This window comes from Rutidosis leptorrhynchoides, chromosome 8, assembly GCF_046630445.1.
Source record: "Rutidosis leptorrhynchoides isolate AG116_Rl617_1_P2 chromosome 8, CSIRO_AGI_Rlap_v1, whole genome shotgun sequence".
In the NCBI taxonomy this organism is placed as follows: Eukaryota; Viridiplantae; Streptophyta; class Magnoliopsida; order Asterales; family Asteraceae; genus Rutidosis; species Rutidosis leptorrhynchoides.
The window spans coordinates 350,142,358-350,160,302 of record NC_092340.1 but is presented as its reverse complement, the minus strand read 5'-3'; the positions used below and the strand labels follow the sequence as shown (position 1 = coordinate 350,160,302).

The 17,945-nt window shown below is 31.8% G+C and overlaps 1 protein-coding gene across 1 annotated transcript; it reads left to right on the top strand.

Moving 5' to 3' along the window:
* Positions 1–8,341: 8,341 nt before the first annotated feature.
* LOC139864928 (S-adenosyl-L-methionine:benzoic acid/salicylic acid carboxyl methyltransferase 3-like) lies at positions 8,342–11,391 on the top strand. Its single transcript, XM_071853493.1, has 3 exons — positions 8,342–8,686; positions 8,792–9,046; positions 11,023–11,391. Exons 1-3 carry the CDS (start codon positions 8,342–8,344, stop codon positions 11,389–11,391), a joined length of 969 nt encoding a protein of 322 aa, XP_071709594.1.
* The last annotated feature ends 6,554 nt before the right edge of the window (positions 11,392–17,945 follow it).

The following is a 17,945-nucleotide window of genomic DNA, read 5'->3' as shown; positions in this document are numbered from 1 at the left end:
GTGTGTTAAACATTAAAACATTATGTGGCATCATTTCAACTTCCACATTTGCTAACTTCATTATTATATTTCTGTTTCTCTTATTATTTATTATTGATCTTATAACACAGCTCTTAATCTAACTCTTTTAATTTAGCATCAAAATCATAGATGGTAGAAGTATAACTAAAAGCTAAAAGTTAAGTTTTCACATGGCTGCAATTTTCACATCTATGTCATATCATGACCCATCCAAACACTTACTAAATAATTTACCAAGTTGTCCTGTTACCATAATACTACTCCGTAATACCAATACTAATATGATCATATTCTAAAAACTAAATTAAGTGATACGTTTTAACCATCCACATAATTTAATTTAAATTGCCACACCAATGCTGTTAGGATGGTATCATTTATATTGGTCTAAGTTTTTACTGTGTGGTCAAGTTATATAAATAACAGTGCTCAAATGAACTTTAAAATAAATAAATAAATATATATATATATATATATATATATATATATATATATATATATATATATATATATATATATAGGGGCAGGATCAATGGGGAAGTAACCAATCGGGGGGAAGCGGGGGGAAGCAAATTTTTTTTTTCGTTTTTTTTTTGAATTTTTTTTTCCGGCATCAAGATCACACGAAAATATGAACATTTAGAAGAGACACTTCGTGATGAATGTTATTATTTAGGCGGGAAAACGATCGATAAAAATAACATTCAAGATAATATTGTTCGTGAAGAATATGAACTTTTTTTTTCATGTTTTGTGAAGTAAAATTTAGCCCGATTTAGAGTTTAGGGTTTAGGGTTTGGTGTTTTGAGTTTATTCCATAAACCCAAAACACCAAACCCTAAACCCTAAACTCTAAACCGTTCGTGTTAAAAACTCAATCTAAATCCTAAATCTAAACCATAAATCTAAATCCTATAAACCCTAATATCTAAACCCTAATATCTAAACCCCAATAGCTAAAACCTCAAAATACGCTCGAAAAAACGATAATTGTTATATATTACTTCTTCGAGAGTTTTCCTGCTAAAATAAAAACATTTATCACAAAGTGTCTCTACTAAATGTTCATATTTTCATCTCATCTATAATGTTCGTGAGCAAAGTTTTTTTAAAAAACAAAAAAAAAAGTTTTTGCTTCCCCCCGCTTCCCCCCGAATGGTTACTTCCCTCTTGATCCTACCACAATATATATATATATATATATATATATATATATATATATATATATATATATATATATATATATATATATTAGAAAAACAAAAAACTAATGGTTACCCGAATCATACGAATTTTGAACAATACTGGTTAGGTTGAATGCGTGTAAGATCAAGATTGATCAACTTTCCACCAGCTCGGTGTATTTGTGCCTTGCATCTTGTTCATTATCCCTTCCAAGCTCAGACTTGCCATTTTATGTAAAATGCTAAATAATACACCATTTCAAAGAATTTTTAGGAGGTAAATGAACCCGTTAATAGTAAACATACATCACTAAATAAACAAACGAACACACAAGAGCAGGAAAGGAGTATAAAAATTGGAGTAATGAAATTGTGTTCTACCTCATTCCCCATACGATATGGAAACACACAAGTGCAGACCTTAAATAAGCTCAAAAGTTACCTTGTCAACATCAAACCTCAAGCCATCTACAATAAAACATAGGGTATGTTTGGCTGAGTAGCTTATTGGAGCTTATGGGAGCTTATGAGAGCTTGAGCTTATGATTTTAATAAGCTCCAAGTCATAAGCTTTGTTTGGTAGACATAAAGCTACTTGTAGTAGCTTATGAAAAAAAGTAGAGCTTATGAACTGGAAAATAAGCTCCAGCTAGTTTACCAAACACTTATAAAAAATAATAAGCTCCAGCTACCAGCTTTAAAAATAAGCTCCAGCTCCAGCTCTAGTCCATAAGCTCCAGCTCCAGCTATAAGCTCCAGCTCCAGCTAGTTTCACCCAAACACACCCATAAACAAAAAAAAAAAAAAAAAAACTACTTAATGCAGGTTACAACACACCACATGACCACAATCTTGCATCTTGATATACATTAAAAAAAAATCCCATAAGATCCAACAATATGATTAACATTGCCAAAACTACTACTTGATGTGTGTTATTCCATTAGTATGGTCCCTATATTACACACACTGGGATCATTATCATTAGTGACCCACTTTTGATCATCAATATCATCACGACTCATACTAAACCTATATTGTAACCAAATAACCAAAACTACTACTCGATGTTACCATCAATATGATCACAACTTTTACTATACATAAATCAAATGAAACATACAAACATTTAGCCTGATTTCAGGACTAACATCAGGTTTTCTTTTCAAACATACATCACAACCATCACTCAGTCGACCAAAACACATTAGAACTAACCTATTATTTCTACCATTAACTTGTATAAAAGTAACAACCCAATATAAAAACGTTATAAAGGCGATAGAAACGTCAAATGCAAAAACTAATCTCAAAACAAATTTAGTGATCAAGTAATGCAAATAAGTGTAACATTAATCATACCATGTAACTTTTCTCCTCCTTGTCATTTTATCGAACACCTTCCATGCACCTTCATAATCACCAATCGTTGAATACCTTTCTGTTATAACAACAAATACGAACAATAAGAAACTTAAAAATTGGATCTCAGAAATAGCCAAACAACGACGTTTTTAATAATGAATGCAAAATACAAATGTAGTGAAATCATTCAAATCGGTCTCTTTATTCATACATGAGAGAAATATTACTTTTTCAATTAGTTGACATAAAATTAGCGAGCATCTAATTAAATTTTATAATGATAATCAAGCATCTAATTTATTCTATAAGAAAGTCAAATAGTGAAGTAGTAATGCAAACTTATATTGCACAGTGCAAATATCTTCAGGACTTGAACGATGAAACAAATTATTATCAAATCCCCCAAATCATCATGTGAAAAAAGACTGGATTTATTAATGATGAATTGCGTTTACAACAAAGAAATGCTGAAGGTGAAGATGAAGAGGAGAGGCGCAGTTTGGAAGAAAAAAAGAGCGTCTTTTTTTTCTAGGGTTTTTTTTTTTATTTGGGAAAGGAGCAGCAAGGTTATTAATGTATTTTTTTTTTGTAAATAATTATTAATCCTAAATTAATTGAGATTAATGACATCATCTAGAGTGTCTAGATTTTTTTCTTTTTTCTTTTAATTTTTTTTTAACAAAGAAAATTAACTTTTTATAATGTCATCATTTTAGCATTATAATAGAATCTATAGAAGATTGCATAATTTGCATCTTCAAATTTGAACGTGATGAAACAATATTTTTAAAAGGAAGTCACCATTGTCATGTAAAAAAGGATTGTTTGTAGTGCCGAATTTCATGATTCATCCAAAATATATGAAAATTAGTGCATAAATACATATGAACATGAACATAGAAATAGAAATGAGGGAGAGATGGAGAATATTTGGGAGGAAATTATGGAGATCTTAAATTAAATTTACTATTTAATATAAATTCACCAAACAAAATTTATCAAAATTTTTAACAGATTCATCTTCCTGTTCGCCGCGAGTTAGGTTTCACTGACATCACCGTTCAACTCGAAATAATTTTACGAACAAAACACAATAAATTGTATTGGACACAGAACTTCGATGCACTCACACGGAACATTTGTTTTTAGCAATAAATATAGAAGTGATTTGAATTTACAGTTTAAATCCTTAAAATATTTATGAACACAAATATAACTATTATAATATTAATTGTACATGACGACTCCCTCGAATACCATTATTTTGATGAATGACTAACAATTTTTATAAAATTAAACTCGCGGGTTACACTTTTATTCATAAAATAATAGTATATAATAATTTAATTCTAAAATAATATAACGTATACTTTACTAACGTTACGTTTCATGACAAATTATCAATGTACTCATATATTTTCTAAATATTACGTAGTATATAATTTATATATAATTAAAAAGATATTAATGGTGAGGAAAAAAATTATACACATTAAGTTACTAACATCACCCAAAATCACTTTTAAATTTTATCAACACCACAGACTCTTAAACTCAAATGAACTTTGAAAATTTATCAACATCACATGTTCTAAAACTCAAAAGAATAATTGTTTGAAAAAATCAATTAATTTTGTACGATTATTTTACCCTCCGTGCAACGCACAATTTTTAAATTTTGTTAACACCATAGGCTCATAAATAATTAGTTCATATCACTATTTATATATCAATATGGACTCCAAATTATATTTTTTGTACGGATTTTTACACACCCGTGCAACGCACGGGCTCAAAAAAACTAGTATATATATATATATATATATATATATATATATATATATATATATATATATATATATATAATCAAGAGGAAAACACTTTTTTAGGGGAAGGGCAAGTAATTTTTTTCGTTTTTTTTTTTGAAAAATTATCAGACATGAAGATCACACGAAAATATGAAGATTTAAAAAAAACTTCATGATAAATGTTATTATTTTGGCGGAAAAATGCTCGAAGAAATAAATGATAACATTCATTGCAAAGAATGTTTTGCTTCTGAGTTTTTTTTATGGTTTAAAATTAGGGAGGATAATAAACATATATATATATATATATATATATATATATATATATATATATATATATATATATATATATATATATATATAGGGGTAGGATCAATGAGGAAGTAACCAATTCAGGGAAGCGGGGGGAAGCAAAAAAATTTTTTCGTTCTTTTCGAATTTTTTTCAGACATCACGATCACACGAAAATATGAACATTTAAAAAAGACAATTCGTGATAAATGTTATTATTTAGGCTGAAAAACGATCGACAAAAATAACATTCAAGATAATATTGATCGTGAAGAATGTTAATCTTCGAACGTTTTTTTTCTTCATGTTTTGTGAAGTATTTTTTGTCAAAATTTAGCCCGATTTAGAGTTTAGGGTTTAGGGTTTAGTGTTTTGGGTTTAGTCCTTAAACCCAAAAACCAAACCCTAAACGGCTAAACCCTAAACTCTAAACCGTTCGTGTTAAAAAACTCAATCTAAATCCTAAATCTAAACCCTAATTCTAAACCCTAATTCTAAACCCTAAATTTCTAAACCCTCAAAATATGCTCGAAAAACACGATAATTGTTATATATTATTTCTTCGAGCGTTTTCCTGCCAAAATAAAAAACATTTATCATAAAGTGTCTTTTTTAAATGTTAATACTTTCATCCAATCTATAATCTTTTTGAACAAAGTTTTTTCATAAAACGAAAAAAAAAAAAAATCTTCCTCCAATTGATTACTTACCCATTGATCCTACCACTATATATATATATATATATATATATATATATATATATATATATATATATATATATATATATATATATATATATATATATATAACACTTTTTTGAGGGGAAAGGGGGAATAAATTTTTTTCGTTTTTTTTTTCAGGCATTAAGTTCACATGAAAATATGAACATTTAAAAAAGACATTTTGTGATGCATGTTATTATTTTCGCGGGAAAACGCTGGAAGAAAATAAATGATAACATTCATTGCAATGTTTTTTTTTGGGCTTAAAAATTAGTATTTAGAAATTAGGGTTTAGATATTAAGGTTTAGAAATTAGGGTTTAGAGTTCGGAAATTAGGGTTTAGATTGAATTTTTAACACGAACGGTTTAGAGTTTAAGGTTTAGGGCTTAGGGTTTCTAAACCCAAAACCTTAAGCCCTAAACCCTAAACTCTAAAACGGGCTAAATCTTGAAAAAAATTTCACATATGATGAATATAAAACGCTCGAAGAATAATATTCAGGAATAACATTACGGGTGATGCATGTTATCAGTTTTTTCTTCGAGGGTTCTCCGCCAAATAATAACATTCATCACAAAGTGTCTTTTTTAAATGTTCATATTTTCGTGTGCTCTTAATATTTGAAAAAAAAATTCAAAAAAACAAAAAAATAAAAATTTAAATTTTACTTCTCAGTACGTAGTACCTCGTACGTCGTCTGTAGGTAGTACCTCGTCACCATATATTTTTGTTTGTTTTTATATTCGCCAGTAGGTAGTATCTCGTTACCATTTCCGATCTTTTTATCAGATACACCTCAAAAGGTTACGAAATATGGGGACAAAACATTGCAAGGGTAGTAACGATATTTTGTAACTTCGGGTAAACAATATACACTCAGTATATAGATCGAGTTACTTGTTAATATAAAAAGTGAAACGGTTGTTCAACTTTTACTCGGCAAAGTCGACTTTTTTTATTCAGATACGTGTCAGAATATATGATGACCATTTCTAACTATATTATTTGTCTACAATTGAAATTTTATATTAGGAGTATAGTTGCGATAACGATCGACGTTTTCTCGAATGTCAAAATTCGTCTTTTTGTTTTTCTTTGTTTAGTGTAGTTAGAACTCCTTTGTTAGCGTGTTAGACATTTTTAGTGTCCAAGCAAAGTGTGTTACCATTCTCAGTGGTGGAAACAAGATTTTTTCCACCGGTGGTGAATTTTTTTTAGAATCGTACCAATTTTTTTTTGACAAAAAATGGAGATTTTTGCGGCAAAAAATAGAGGTTTTAGGCAAAATTTGAAGGTTTGTGGACAAAATTTGGAGAATGTGGGACAAAATTTGAAGGTTTTGAGGCAAAACATATAGGTTATGGGGCAAAAAAAAATCCACTCGAACAAAGTCGAAAAATTCAAAATTTTCTACTAAAATTTCAAAATCGACTAGGGGCGGGTGCCCCACGGTCCCTTAATAAAAACGCCCGTGACCACTTAATTGATGGGACCGTTTGTTTGTTGAATACGTCAAATTTTTTCGATTATTTATCTTGGCTTGGATTCACTTTGTAATGGTTGTACTTATTTAGTTTTTCAAATTCGTTCAATACTATCGTTTTTTTGCATTAAAAAAAAAAAATACTGTAAGAGGGTACGGGTGCAAGTACCCCTAAAAAAGGTTTCAATTTAAAGAAATATGTGGGAAAATTCTCTAAGACTATTTCTTACGCTTGTCAACGAAGGAAATTGTTGTGTTGCAACAATTACAACAGCCCATTATGGCACCGTTGTGCTCTACTTCGTTGTGAAGTGGTGGGTCGAACCACGATGCATACAACGGAGAATGTAAAATATAATTGGTCAGCAATTTATTTATTTATCTATTTATTAACCCAATACCAATTATATTTTACCATATCACCCACAATACTCACAACACAATATTTATCACATCGCCTCTGAATCTCACAATGATACCACGTCATTAAAAATTCCTTCACAATATCACAACACCACAACAAAATTGTGTAGGGAACGGTCTAAGGTTATCAACGATATTCTGTAAATTTTGCCCCCTAAGAATGAAAAACGACAAAGGGATTTTTCCCCCTCAACGAATGTATCCTACAGGGCTACAGAATTGAGTCAAAAGTCAAAGTACAAATTTAATAAAATTTTCTAATGACAACCCTAAGGGTTGTCTTTAAGAGAAAATTGATGCATAAAGTTCTTGTATATTTGTTGACTTGGTGGTGGTTATTTCTAAAAAATGGGTGGTTATATTGATTATACAAACAAAATTAGCATGTTTAAATATCTTAATGACAACCCTTAAGGTTGTCATTAGAAAATTTCTTATAAATAAAAAAGTTTATTACTCGTACAAAATACACTTTAAAAAAAAAAATTGACAATCATTCGTTCAAACACTTACCCGTGCACTTCCATCGAACACGAATTTGTTCGAATGACATCTACCACATTTTCCTAGTTTGTGCGTACGTGACCGTGAAAATCTCATTACGTACCCGTGCACCCGTGCACGTCGTTAGTTTGAACACGAGTTTGTTCGAACGACTCCTAACCACCTTTTCCTTGTTCGTGACCGTGAAAATTTCATTACGTACTTGTGCACTTCGTTTGAACGTGAGCTTGTTCGAACGAAGGATGTATTTCTATAAAAAAAAAATCTTTTATTATATACTTTTGAGAAAGAGTATTTTGACTAGTTCCATGTATCCTACCCCCACCGCAGCTACAGAGGTTTGAACGTGTCTCTGTTTGTGTGTCTTAAAAATTTGATATATTATGTAGTTGTTTAAGATCGATTATCACCGAACACACACTCTTTTAGCTTGTGCTTATTATTAACATGATGATGATCATGATGTGTGTCTCTAATATTATTCCAGGAACTTGTGATACGTAAAACACTACAAATTTTAAAGAACACAATTAATGATATGGTGTTCGGGAAGTGTTTTACCGTTGCAGATCTTGGATGCTCGTCGGGAACAAACACTTTATTGGTCGCATCTAACATTATCGATATGATTCTTAAAACGTGTAAAGAACATAATCTTCCAAAACCACAGTTACAAATATGTTTAAATGACCTTTACGTAAATGATTTCAACTCCATTTTAAAATTATTACCTGAATTTCAAGCAAACCATAAGAAAAAAATTGGAGAAGATTTTGCTCCATGTTTTGTTTCCGCTGTTCCTGGTTCCTTTTATGGTCGACTCTTCCCGGATAAAAGTTTGAACCTTGTTTACTCGTCTTATTCTATTCATTGGCTATCTCAGGTTAGCATTATACAACCAACCAAAACCATGTTTAGATTATGTGTACATATTTTTGTATAAAAGACCTTTTTGAGCGTTAATATAAGTTTATATACCATGTAATAGGTACCTGCAGGACTTGAAAACAACACTTCAAACATATACATATCAAAAACGAGTCCTCCAAGTGTGTTTGAAGCATATCATAAGCAATTTTATGATGACTTTATGAAGTTTTTACAAATGCGTTCTAAGGAGATGGTACGTGGTGGACGCATGGCTTTGATATTTATTGGTCGAAGTATTGCTGATCCAACTAGTGACGATTGTTGTAGTCTTTTGGACCTCCTGGCGGTATCACTTTCCGATATGGTCAAAGAGGTATAAGTAGGTTCGTAACTCGATTAGACGTCAACTTAAGGAAAAAGATTTTGGTCAAGGTCACTACTAGTATACTACTCCCTCCATCCTAAAAAAAATGTCTCGTTTTACTTTTCAAAGTCTTTTTAATTTTTTTAATTTTGACTTTTAACATTATTATTTATGCTACATATTATTGATGAAAATTATATGAATGAGTTCGTTAAAATGTGTTTTCATTGATATAATTTTCATCAAATAGTAACACAAACAAAAATATTTAAAGTTAAAGCGGAACATTACTTTTGGACGGAGAGAATATATTCTTTTTGTCCGATTTTAATTGTTTAACGGCTATATGCACACAGTTTTAGAAAAATTTTAATTATCACCACAGTAACCAAATTTTTTAGAATTAAAAGGTGACAGTTATTAATATGGGACAAAATTTCATTCCTCGTCCCTGAACTTTACATCGATTTTGACTCCCTGTCCTTTTTCTTTTTTTTTGTGCATTCCTCGTCCCTAAACTATCAAAAGAGTACATCCCTCGTCCCTCCGTCTATTTTCTGTCTATTTTTCCGTTTAATGAAGTCATGTGCTAAGCATGTGAGGGTACTTTAGTCATTTAATTCTTTTTCTTTTCTTTATTATATAACTTATCTTTTCACCCTCATCCTCTTCATCTCATGTTCATCTTCCCAAATTCAAGAACCCTAGTTTTATATTTTATAAAATCAATAAAATAAATTATAAATGTATACAAAATAAATTATACAGTAATTGTATATAAAATCAATTAAAAATTCGTTAATTATGGATAACAAAATCAAATTATACATCGATTACAATTACACCTTTGTAATTCAGACTTGGTAATCGGTTGTTCCATTTTCATCAATCTCTATTTTAATTAATAAAACATAACAATACAAGATTAGTCATTTTTATCTTCCATTAACCATATAGGACCAAAAAAACAACTGTGAAGAATCTAAAACAGAGTAATACTCAAGAACTTATCAACAAACCTTAACTTGAGGACTATCTTCTATGTCCAAACACACAGTTCTTGCTCCGGTGGTTGTTGCAGAAATGGATGAATCAATCAAAAACAAAGAACAACAATCACCCATCAAAAATCAAGACAATCCATTACTCAGTAATAATTATCACACCAATTTTAAACAACATCAGCCATTAAACGACGGCGTATTGCCACGTGGGTCGCCAAGTGTCAGCCGTGATTACTCTTCTCCGTCTCCTTTACCTGCACCCGGATCGTCTTCTGGGTATTCGGGTTTTGATTCGTTGCAGTCGATTTCTCCGTCGACTTCGCTGCCGTCGATTTCTCCGACGACTTCGCTGCCATCGATTTCGCCTACAACTTCGTTGCCGTCAACGACTGGAGTAGTGGATCCAAATAATCAAAATGGTTTCGGGTCGGTTTTTGGTTGATAATTCTTCACAGTTTCGAAATTCATCTTTCTGTGTAGTGTTTTTGAGTTTGATTAATCTTCGAGGTTGAATTACTTCTATGGATTATGGATAGCACTTGGCAGATGTTTTTTGTTTTAACCATCGAGCAGATTTAAGGGGGAGAACCCTAAATTGATCTGGGTTCAATTGTGAACAATTGTAGTATATATATATAATTAATTAATTATTACAATAATAAAATAAAATAAAATAAAAAGAGGAAATAGGGGTTTGAATTTGTGTAGATTTGAGGAAAAGTCAAAAGAAATATGTAAAATGACGAAACTACCCTCACATGCTTAGCACATGACTTCATTTAACGGAAAAATAGACAGAAAGTAGACGGGGGACGAGGGATGTACTCTTTTGATAGTTTAGGGACGAGGAATGCACAAAAAAAAAGAAAAAGGACAGGGAGTCAAAATCGATGTAAAGTTCAGGGACGAGAAATGAAATTTTGTCTTAATATGGAGATAAAATTACTAACCACTTACGTTGTGATGAATCGAATATTTCAGGGACTAGTTCGAGAATCAGAGCTCAATTCTTTCAATATCCCAGTTTATACTCCATATGAAGATGAAGTTAGGCAAGTTATTCAAAATGAAGGATCATTTTCTCTTGATAGCTTGAGTGATTTTCGAGTAAACTGGGATTCACATGATACAGACTACATAAATATGAAAGATTCTAGTGCGCTCAGCGACACCCATGGTGAAAACACAGCAAAGATGATCAGGGCAGTTATGGAACCACTGATGACGTCTCATTTTGGAAATTCGATAATTGATGTGGCATTTAAAAAGTACGCGGAAAATGTGTCCAAACATCTAGTTAGCTATAAATCAAGACACTTCAATCTAGTCATCACACTGGCTAAAAAGTGACAGATTGAAGTGTTCTCGAGATCACTATATTTGTTATTTGGGATATTGCCCAAAATACACTTTTTAAAAAAAATTTAAAAGAAAATACACTTTTTTAAAAAAAATTGTCAAAATACACCATTGGGTAGACCACGATTTTGGTCGACCACAATATACCTTGGTCGACCACCTCATTTTTCAAGGTGGTCGACCAAGCTTCATTGAGTTCCCGGTCGACTCCCGTGTAAACATGGTCGACTACCCCTCATTTTTTCATTGTCGACTACCCCACAACAAACAACGTGGGCAACCCAATACATGGTCGACCACCTTTGCATTATTATTTATGGCTAACTTAAAACTTTTTTTTTAGATTCCGTGTTCATCAGAATGTTCCTTTAATATTTGGTTTGAAAAGTACATGCGCTCGAGTTTTGTTCTTGCACACTCTCATACACATGTCTATTAGTGGGGCAAGTTGTGTACCAAAATACAAGGTGGTCTGCATACGTTAATTTTGATTACAAGGTGGTCGACCATGTATTGGGTCGCCCGTGTTGCTTCTTGTGGGGTAGTCGACCATGATAAAATGAGAGGTAGTCGACCATGTTTACACGGTAGTCGACCGGGAACTCAATGAAGCTTGGTCGACCACCTTGAAAAATGAGGTGGTCGACCAAGGTATATGGTGGTCGACCAAAATTGTGGTCTACCCAATGGTGTATTTTGACAATTTTTTTTAAAAAAGTGTATTTTCTTTCAAATTTTTTTAAAAAAGTGTATTTTGAGCAATTCCCCTCGTTATTTCAAGTTCTCCAGCAATAATATTATTTGTTGTTTACTGGTAAAGTTTTGGACTTACAATGGGCTCAAATTGAAGAATTTGAAGAAAGAGTTAAGCCCATAAAAAAGATATATATATATAGAATGTTGATTTAGAATCACCTATCTGTTGCGTTTAAGAATCACACTCAAAACTTTACTATTATATTGAAGCATCTCTTTACATGTGTTTTTGTAACGTCCCTTCAAAATATCCCTAACGACCAACGTTAAGTCCTAGTCCCATAGCAATGGTCACGCCCTCTATATGAGACGTTTCTCAAAAATATTCGCATTTATTATTATTTCAAAAGTTTTCTAGAACAATATGATCTAGTACAAGGTAAATAATATAGAAATAAAAAGACACATTTAAGAATGCTAAGTCTTTAAAACCCAAATGCGAATATGTTAAGTTTAAAATAACAATTGAAACTCCAATTATGCTGCATACGACTTCCATGCCAACACAGCGGAAACAAATCATTTAAGTACACCTGAGAATCAACATGCTAAAGATCAACATAAAGTTGGTGAGTTATAGGTTTAACATTTCATAAAGTAATAAGAGTATATCACAAGATTTATGTTTGGAAACATCTATAAATAACTTTCTACATCCTTGAGCACTTGGTAACTCAGCTTAACTCAACAGTATTACCCTTAAATATTGATATATACACTGAAACATGTGTATTAAGGTGAAGTTCTAAACATCCCGTTGAAGACTAGAGTGACTAGCACGGAAAGGGACGGTCAGTCCCGATAGATCTGTCAATAGGATTCGCGCCTACTAGTGTCAAAAACCAGTAGTTAGAATGTAACGTCCCGACTTTTTTGACTTATATTTATACTTATACTTTCCCGAATCTGTGTATACGTGCGTACTGAGCTGGATAATATTCTGGAGTCATTATCCATACTAATTACTTTCGTCAATACTTTACAACGTGTCATTAAGTGATTAATTACTTAACTTGATCCTTGAATGCTTTTACGACCGTTAGTGTAACGACCCTGAATTTTCCAACGTTTAATTATTAATAATTTATTATTAATGCTTGCGTTTTAATAAACGTGTTCTTATACGTGTTACTTGTTACCGTATTTAACTTTTCATGGCCCGGATTATCTTTGTGACGCACGTACGTATCACGAATAATATTTCTGAATATTATTTGCATTCATGATTAATTATTATTAATCATTTTAATTAACTAAGGTTACTAGTTAATTACTTGGGCTTTGTTTATTTAATTGTTACTTACTTACATACTTGGGCTTTATAAATGTACATGGACTTAGAAGCCCACCCTACACACTTAATGGACTTGTAAGCCCATCATTTAAGCTAGTGATTTACTAATGGAAGCATGGATTAATTAACATAAGTAAAGGAATCTAGTTACTTGTATCTTTACACCATTTTCCCACACCCATTTAGCTTTAATACTACTTCAAGTATACACCATCTCCCAATATATGAAAGAAGCTTTTGACCCTTCCCCTTTGGTGTGTAAACCGTCGGCTTTTGATGGTTACAAGGGAGGATTCAAATTTTTTTTTTGTTAACTTATAAGCTAGTATTCACTCCATTTTTACTCACACACACTTACACCACTTTTTCTCTCATCTTTTCTCTCTATTATTGTAAGTAACAAAGCCTTATGTTCTTCTTTTTCTTGTTTTAAAAACCGAATCCTAAACTTACATCATCATCATCATTTGCTTGTTTTAATACTTGTACTTTGTTGTTGTTTAAGTTACTTGTTGTTTGTTGTTTGTTACTCACTAGTTGTAAGAATCAAACTATCTAGTTTATTCTTCATATTATCTTGTTATTCAAGAACAAACAAGAACCTAAACTTTCTAGTTTATGGTTCTACACTTAATATTTTAAAAGATTTAAAGTTCATGAGTTTATAATCATACTCGTATCCATATTTGTAAACTTAAAGTTTACTTTCTTAAAGATCAAAGCCTTGACTTGAATCTTTAAAGTATGAACAACCATGAACTTGTTACTTGTAGATTTAACTTATTTCTTCATTTTATGTACTTTAAAGTTGAAATGTTGTTAATTTGGTCAAGTATTACTAGTTATTCTTGATCTCATATTTCTTGAAACTAAAAGTTAACTTTATAAGTTCAAGAACATGGAAGTATAACTTTCTAGTTATAACTTCATATACTTGTGTTGGATCTAAGTTTCTATAGCTTATGGTCTTCTAATTTTGTTGTAAACAAGGGCTTATGAGCTTACATACACTTTACAAGATGAGAATCTAAGTTTCATAACTTATGGTTTCATTAAAGTAAAGATTCAAGTGTTATGACTTAGGATTTAACTTAGTAACTTTAGATCTAGACTTTTAGGTCTTGGATCTTCAAGATCTAACTAAGAACTATGTTCTACAACTTAAGATCTTGATTATTTAGTTTACTTTCAAGTTTGTTGTTCAATATTACTTTTAGAGTTCATGTATTTGTCGGATCTAAGATCTTGATGTAACTTTGGTTCATCAAACTACTTGCAACACTTGATTGAGTTGTGCTACTTATCTTAGACTTACACTTTTGTTATGATGGTCAAAACTTGGTAAAGATGATGCAAACACATCAACGAGTTGTACACTTGAAGCTATATGCATCAAGGATGAGAACCGTGATGAGCATCGAGCACCAAGAACCCACCGGAACAATAAACCTACTGTTTTTCGGGTCTGATCAGAATACCTGGGCTACTGTAAAGTTGATTTTCAGTTATCTCTGTTCGAGTAGATAATTTTTCGTTTAAGACTCGTCTTAATCCGAGTTACGGTTTAGGATCTATGGCCCTCCGAACATCACTATGTCCTTTTAACGTTGTGCTGAAAATTCTGACCTACTCGCACTTAAACCGTCGCCACGGTCAAACGAAGACGAGTATGGTCCTGGAATTTTTACAGCAACTAAAGGACTCATATAAGGAACCATGGCCACTGGTCCCACCTCAATTCAGTTTGTATAGAGGCCGTGGCGACTGATCGAAGTCAGCCTTTGTTTTAAACTCTTTCCTAGAATGAAACGTACTTTATACTTTTTGTTTGATGATGAATGATGATGATACTTAAGACCTAATTTACATACATTTAAACCTATTGGGAAGATTTACTGACTTAGTAACTTTTGACTTAGGTTGACGACCTTTTGGACAAACTTACTTGCTTACTTTTCCCGAGTCAACTTTACTACTACTTTTTCACTGTGAGTTATAGCATCCCTTTTTACTTTAACTATTTTGGGAACTGAGAATACATGCGCATTTTACGTTTTACATACTAGGCATGAGTACTTAAACTTTATATATGTGTGGGTTATACAACGGCATAAACTTTCCCCTTAGCTCGGTAACGTTTAGTCATTGGTCTTTGAACCGGTGAATGCGAATCTTAGATATGGATCCATAGGGTTTGACATCCCCACTCGGGCTAGTAGCGCTAGCATTTAATGGGTGTTTAATACTTCGTAAACATACGCACTCGCCAAGTGTACTTTTAGGGGGTTATAAACGTTAAGTTAGTTACCAAGTGCCCACGGTTAAACATATACTTTACATACTGTTTTGAAACGCTCTTTGTAGCACTGAAATCTCGTGGCCTACCTTACATTACTGTTATACTTAAACTATAGCTCACCAACCTTTGTGTTGAAGTTTTTAAGCATGTTTTTCTCAGGTGCTTAAGGTTTGCTTGCTTCTGCTGTACTAGTCATGCTTTGTAGACACCCACTGCACTTGTTAGAGTTGTCACCGCATGAAACGTTTTATTTGCGTTCAAACTATGTTACCTTTTGAAACAATGATTTGTAACTACCATTGGGTCATGTACTATTACTAATTACTTCTATTCATTGAAGCATACTTTTGTTGTAAGACATTTGATGTTGGTTAAGACATCACCTTTATTCATGAATGCAAACTTCTTTTGAAATCACATATAGTATTTGACCTTGTAATGATCCTGTTGTTGATGATTCGTACACGATGGTTTTATACGAGGCATCACATTGGGTATCAGAGCATTGGTTGTAGGGAATTAGGTTGTATTAGTGAGTCAAGACCGACCCGAGTAGGATTCACTAATAGGACTAATCTACAACTTGCTAGTTTACTTGTTTCTGCGGAATTTGCTGCATGCTGCTGCTTACTTTTACTGCTATATGTCGTATGCTACTACATTACTTCACTACTGTATACTATTATCTGTTTTCGATTGCATGATACTTGCCGTTATTGCCATGCTACTTAGTGTTACACATGATTTAGACTGTCGTAGTTGCTTTGCCTAATACATGCTTGCTTTATGACTTACTGACATGAAAAAAGTTATTTTTTCTTGTTCAGATGTCGGATATTCCACCTGTCATCATTTTGGACAGCGACACAGACTCATCGGCCGCTTCACCTACCGTTGTTGCTGACTCGATCCCTTCATCCACACCTTCCAGCGACTCAGGCGCTTCGTCCTCCGGAGCTAGTAGCCATGCAACCGGCCCAGTGATTACCTCAGACGGAGTCGAGGACCCACCGGAGATTCAAGCTCCACTTGCCCCAGGACCTCCGGATCCACAGCACCATCCCGGTGGTGCTATGATTCCCGCGGAACTTGGGGAAGGTCCAGTCCGTAATGAGCATAACCATTAATAGACCACAAGATTTTCATTTCCAGTTCTCATAAATGTACGTCCCATGCATAGAGACAAAAATAATCATTCATATGGATTGAACACCTGGTAACCGACATTAACAATATGCATATAAGAATATCCTCTATCATTCCGGGAAATCCATCAGACATGATACAAAACAACATCGAAGTACTAAAGCATCCGGTACTTTGGATGGGGTTCGTCGGGCCCATAGATCTATCTTTAGGATTCGCGTCAATTAGGGTGTCTGTTCCCAAATTCTTAGATTACCAGACTTAATAAAAAGGGGCATATTCGATTTCGATAAATTCAACCATAGAATGTAGTTTCACGTACTTGTGTCTATTTTATAAATCATTTATAAAAATTGCGCATGTATTCTCAGCCCAAAAATATATAAAGGGTAAAAAAGGCAAATGAAACTCACTTTACTGTATTTTATAGTAAAAATACATATGATGATATTTAACAACTGAACAATGCAGGGTTGGCCTCGGATTCACGAACCTATATCATTTATTTATATTAAAACGTATAAACATAATCGAACAAGTTTATGTATATTTTTTAATTAATAATATTATACTTGTTATATTGTGTTTTATTTAGATAAATTTAATATATTTACTTTATATATTCTATTTACCAAATTTATCATTATAACATATTAATAGTAATAATAATTTATATTAAGGAAAAACATATATTTATATATCAATTGATATATTTTATATGTAATTTAATTAATATCATTTTTATAATAAAAATATAGTGATATGTAATATTAGTATAATTGTAATGTATTTACATAAAAATCTCTATTTATAATGAAACTAATAATGATAAGAATGATAATACTAATACTAGTAATAATAATAATAATAATAATAATAATAATAATAATAATAATAATAATAATAATAATAATAATAATAATAATAATAATAATAATAATAATAATAATAATAATAATAATAATAATAATAATAATAATAATAATAATAATAATAATAGCTATAATAATAATAATACTTAATGATTATATTAGTAATAACTATAATGAT

Coding starts and splice junctions, on each gene's coding strand:
- LOC139864928 (XM_071853493.1), top strand. CDS start 8,342: ATGGTGTTCGGGAAGTGTTTTACCGTTGCAGATCTTGGATGCTCGTCG. Junction 8,687..8,791: donor CTATTCATTGGCTATCTCAG/GTTAGCATTATA, acceptor ACCATGTAATAG/GTACCTGCAGGACTTGAAAA. Junction 9,047..11,022: donor TTTCCGATATGGTCAAAGAG/GTATAAGTAGGT, acceptor CGAATATTTCAG/GGACTAGTTCGAGAATCAGA.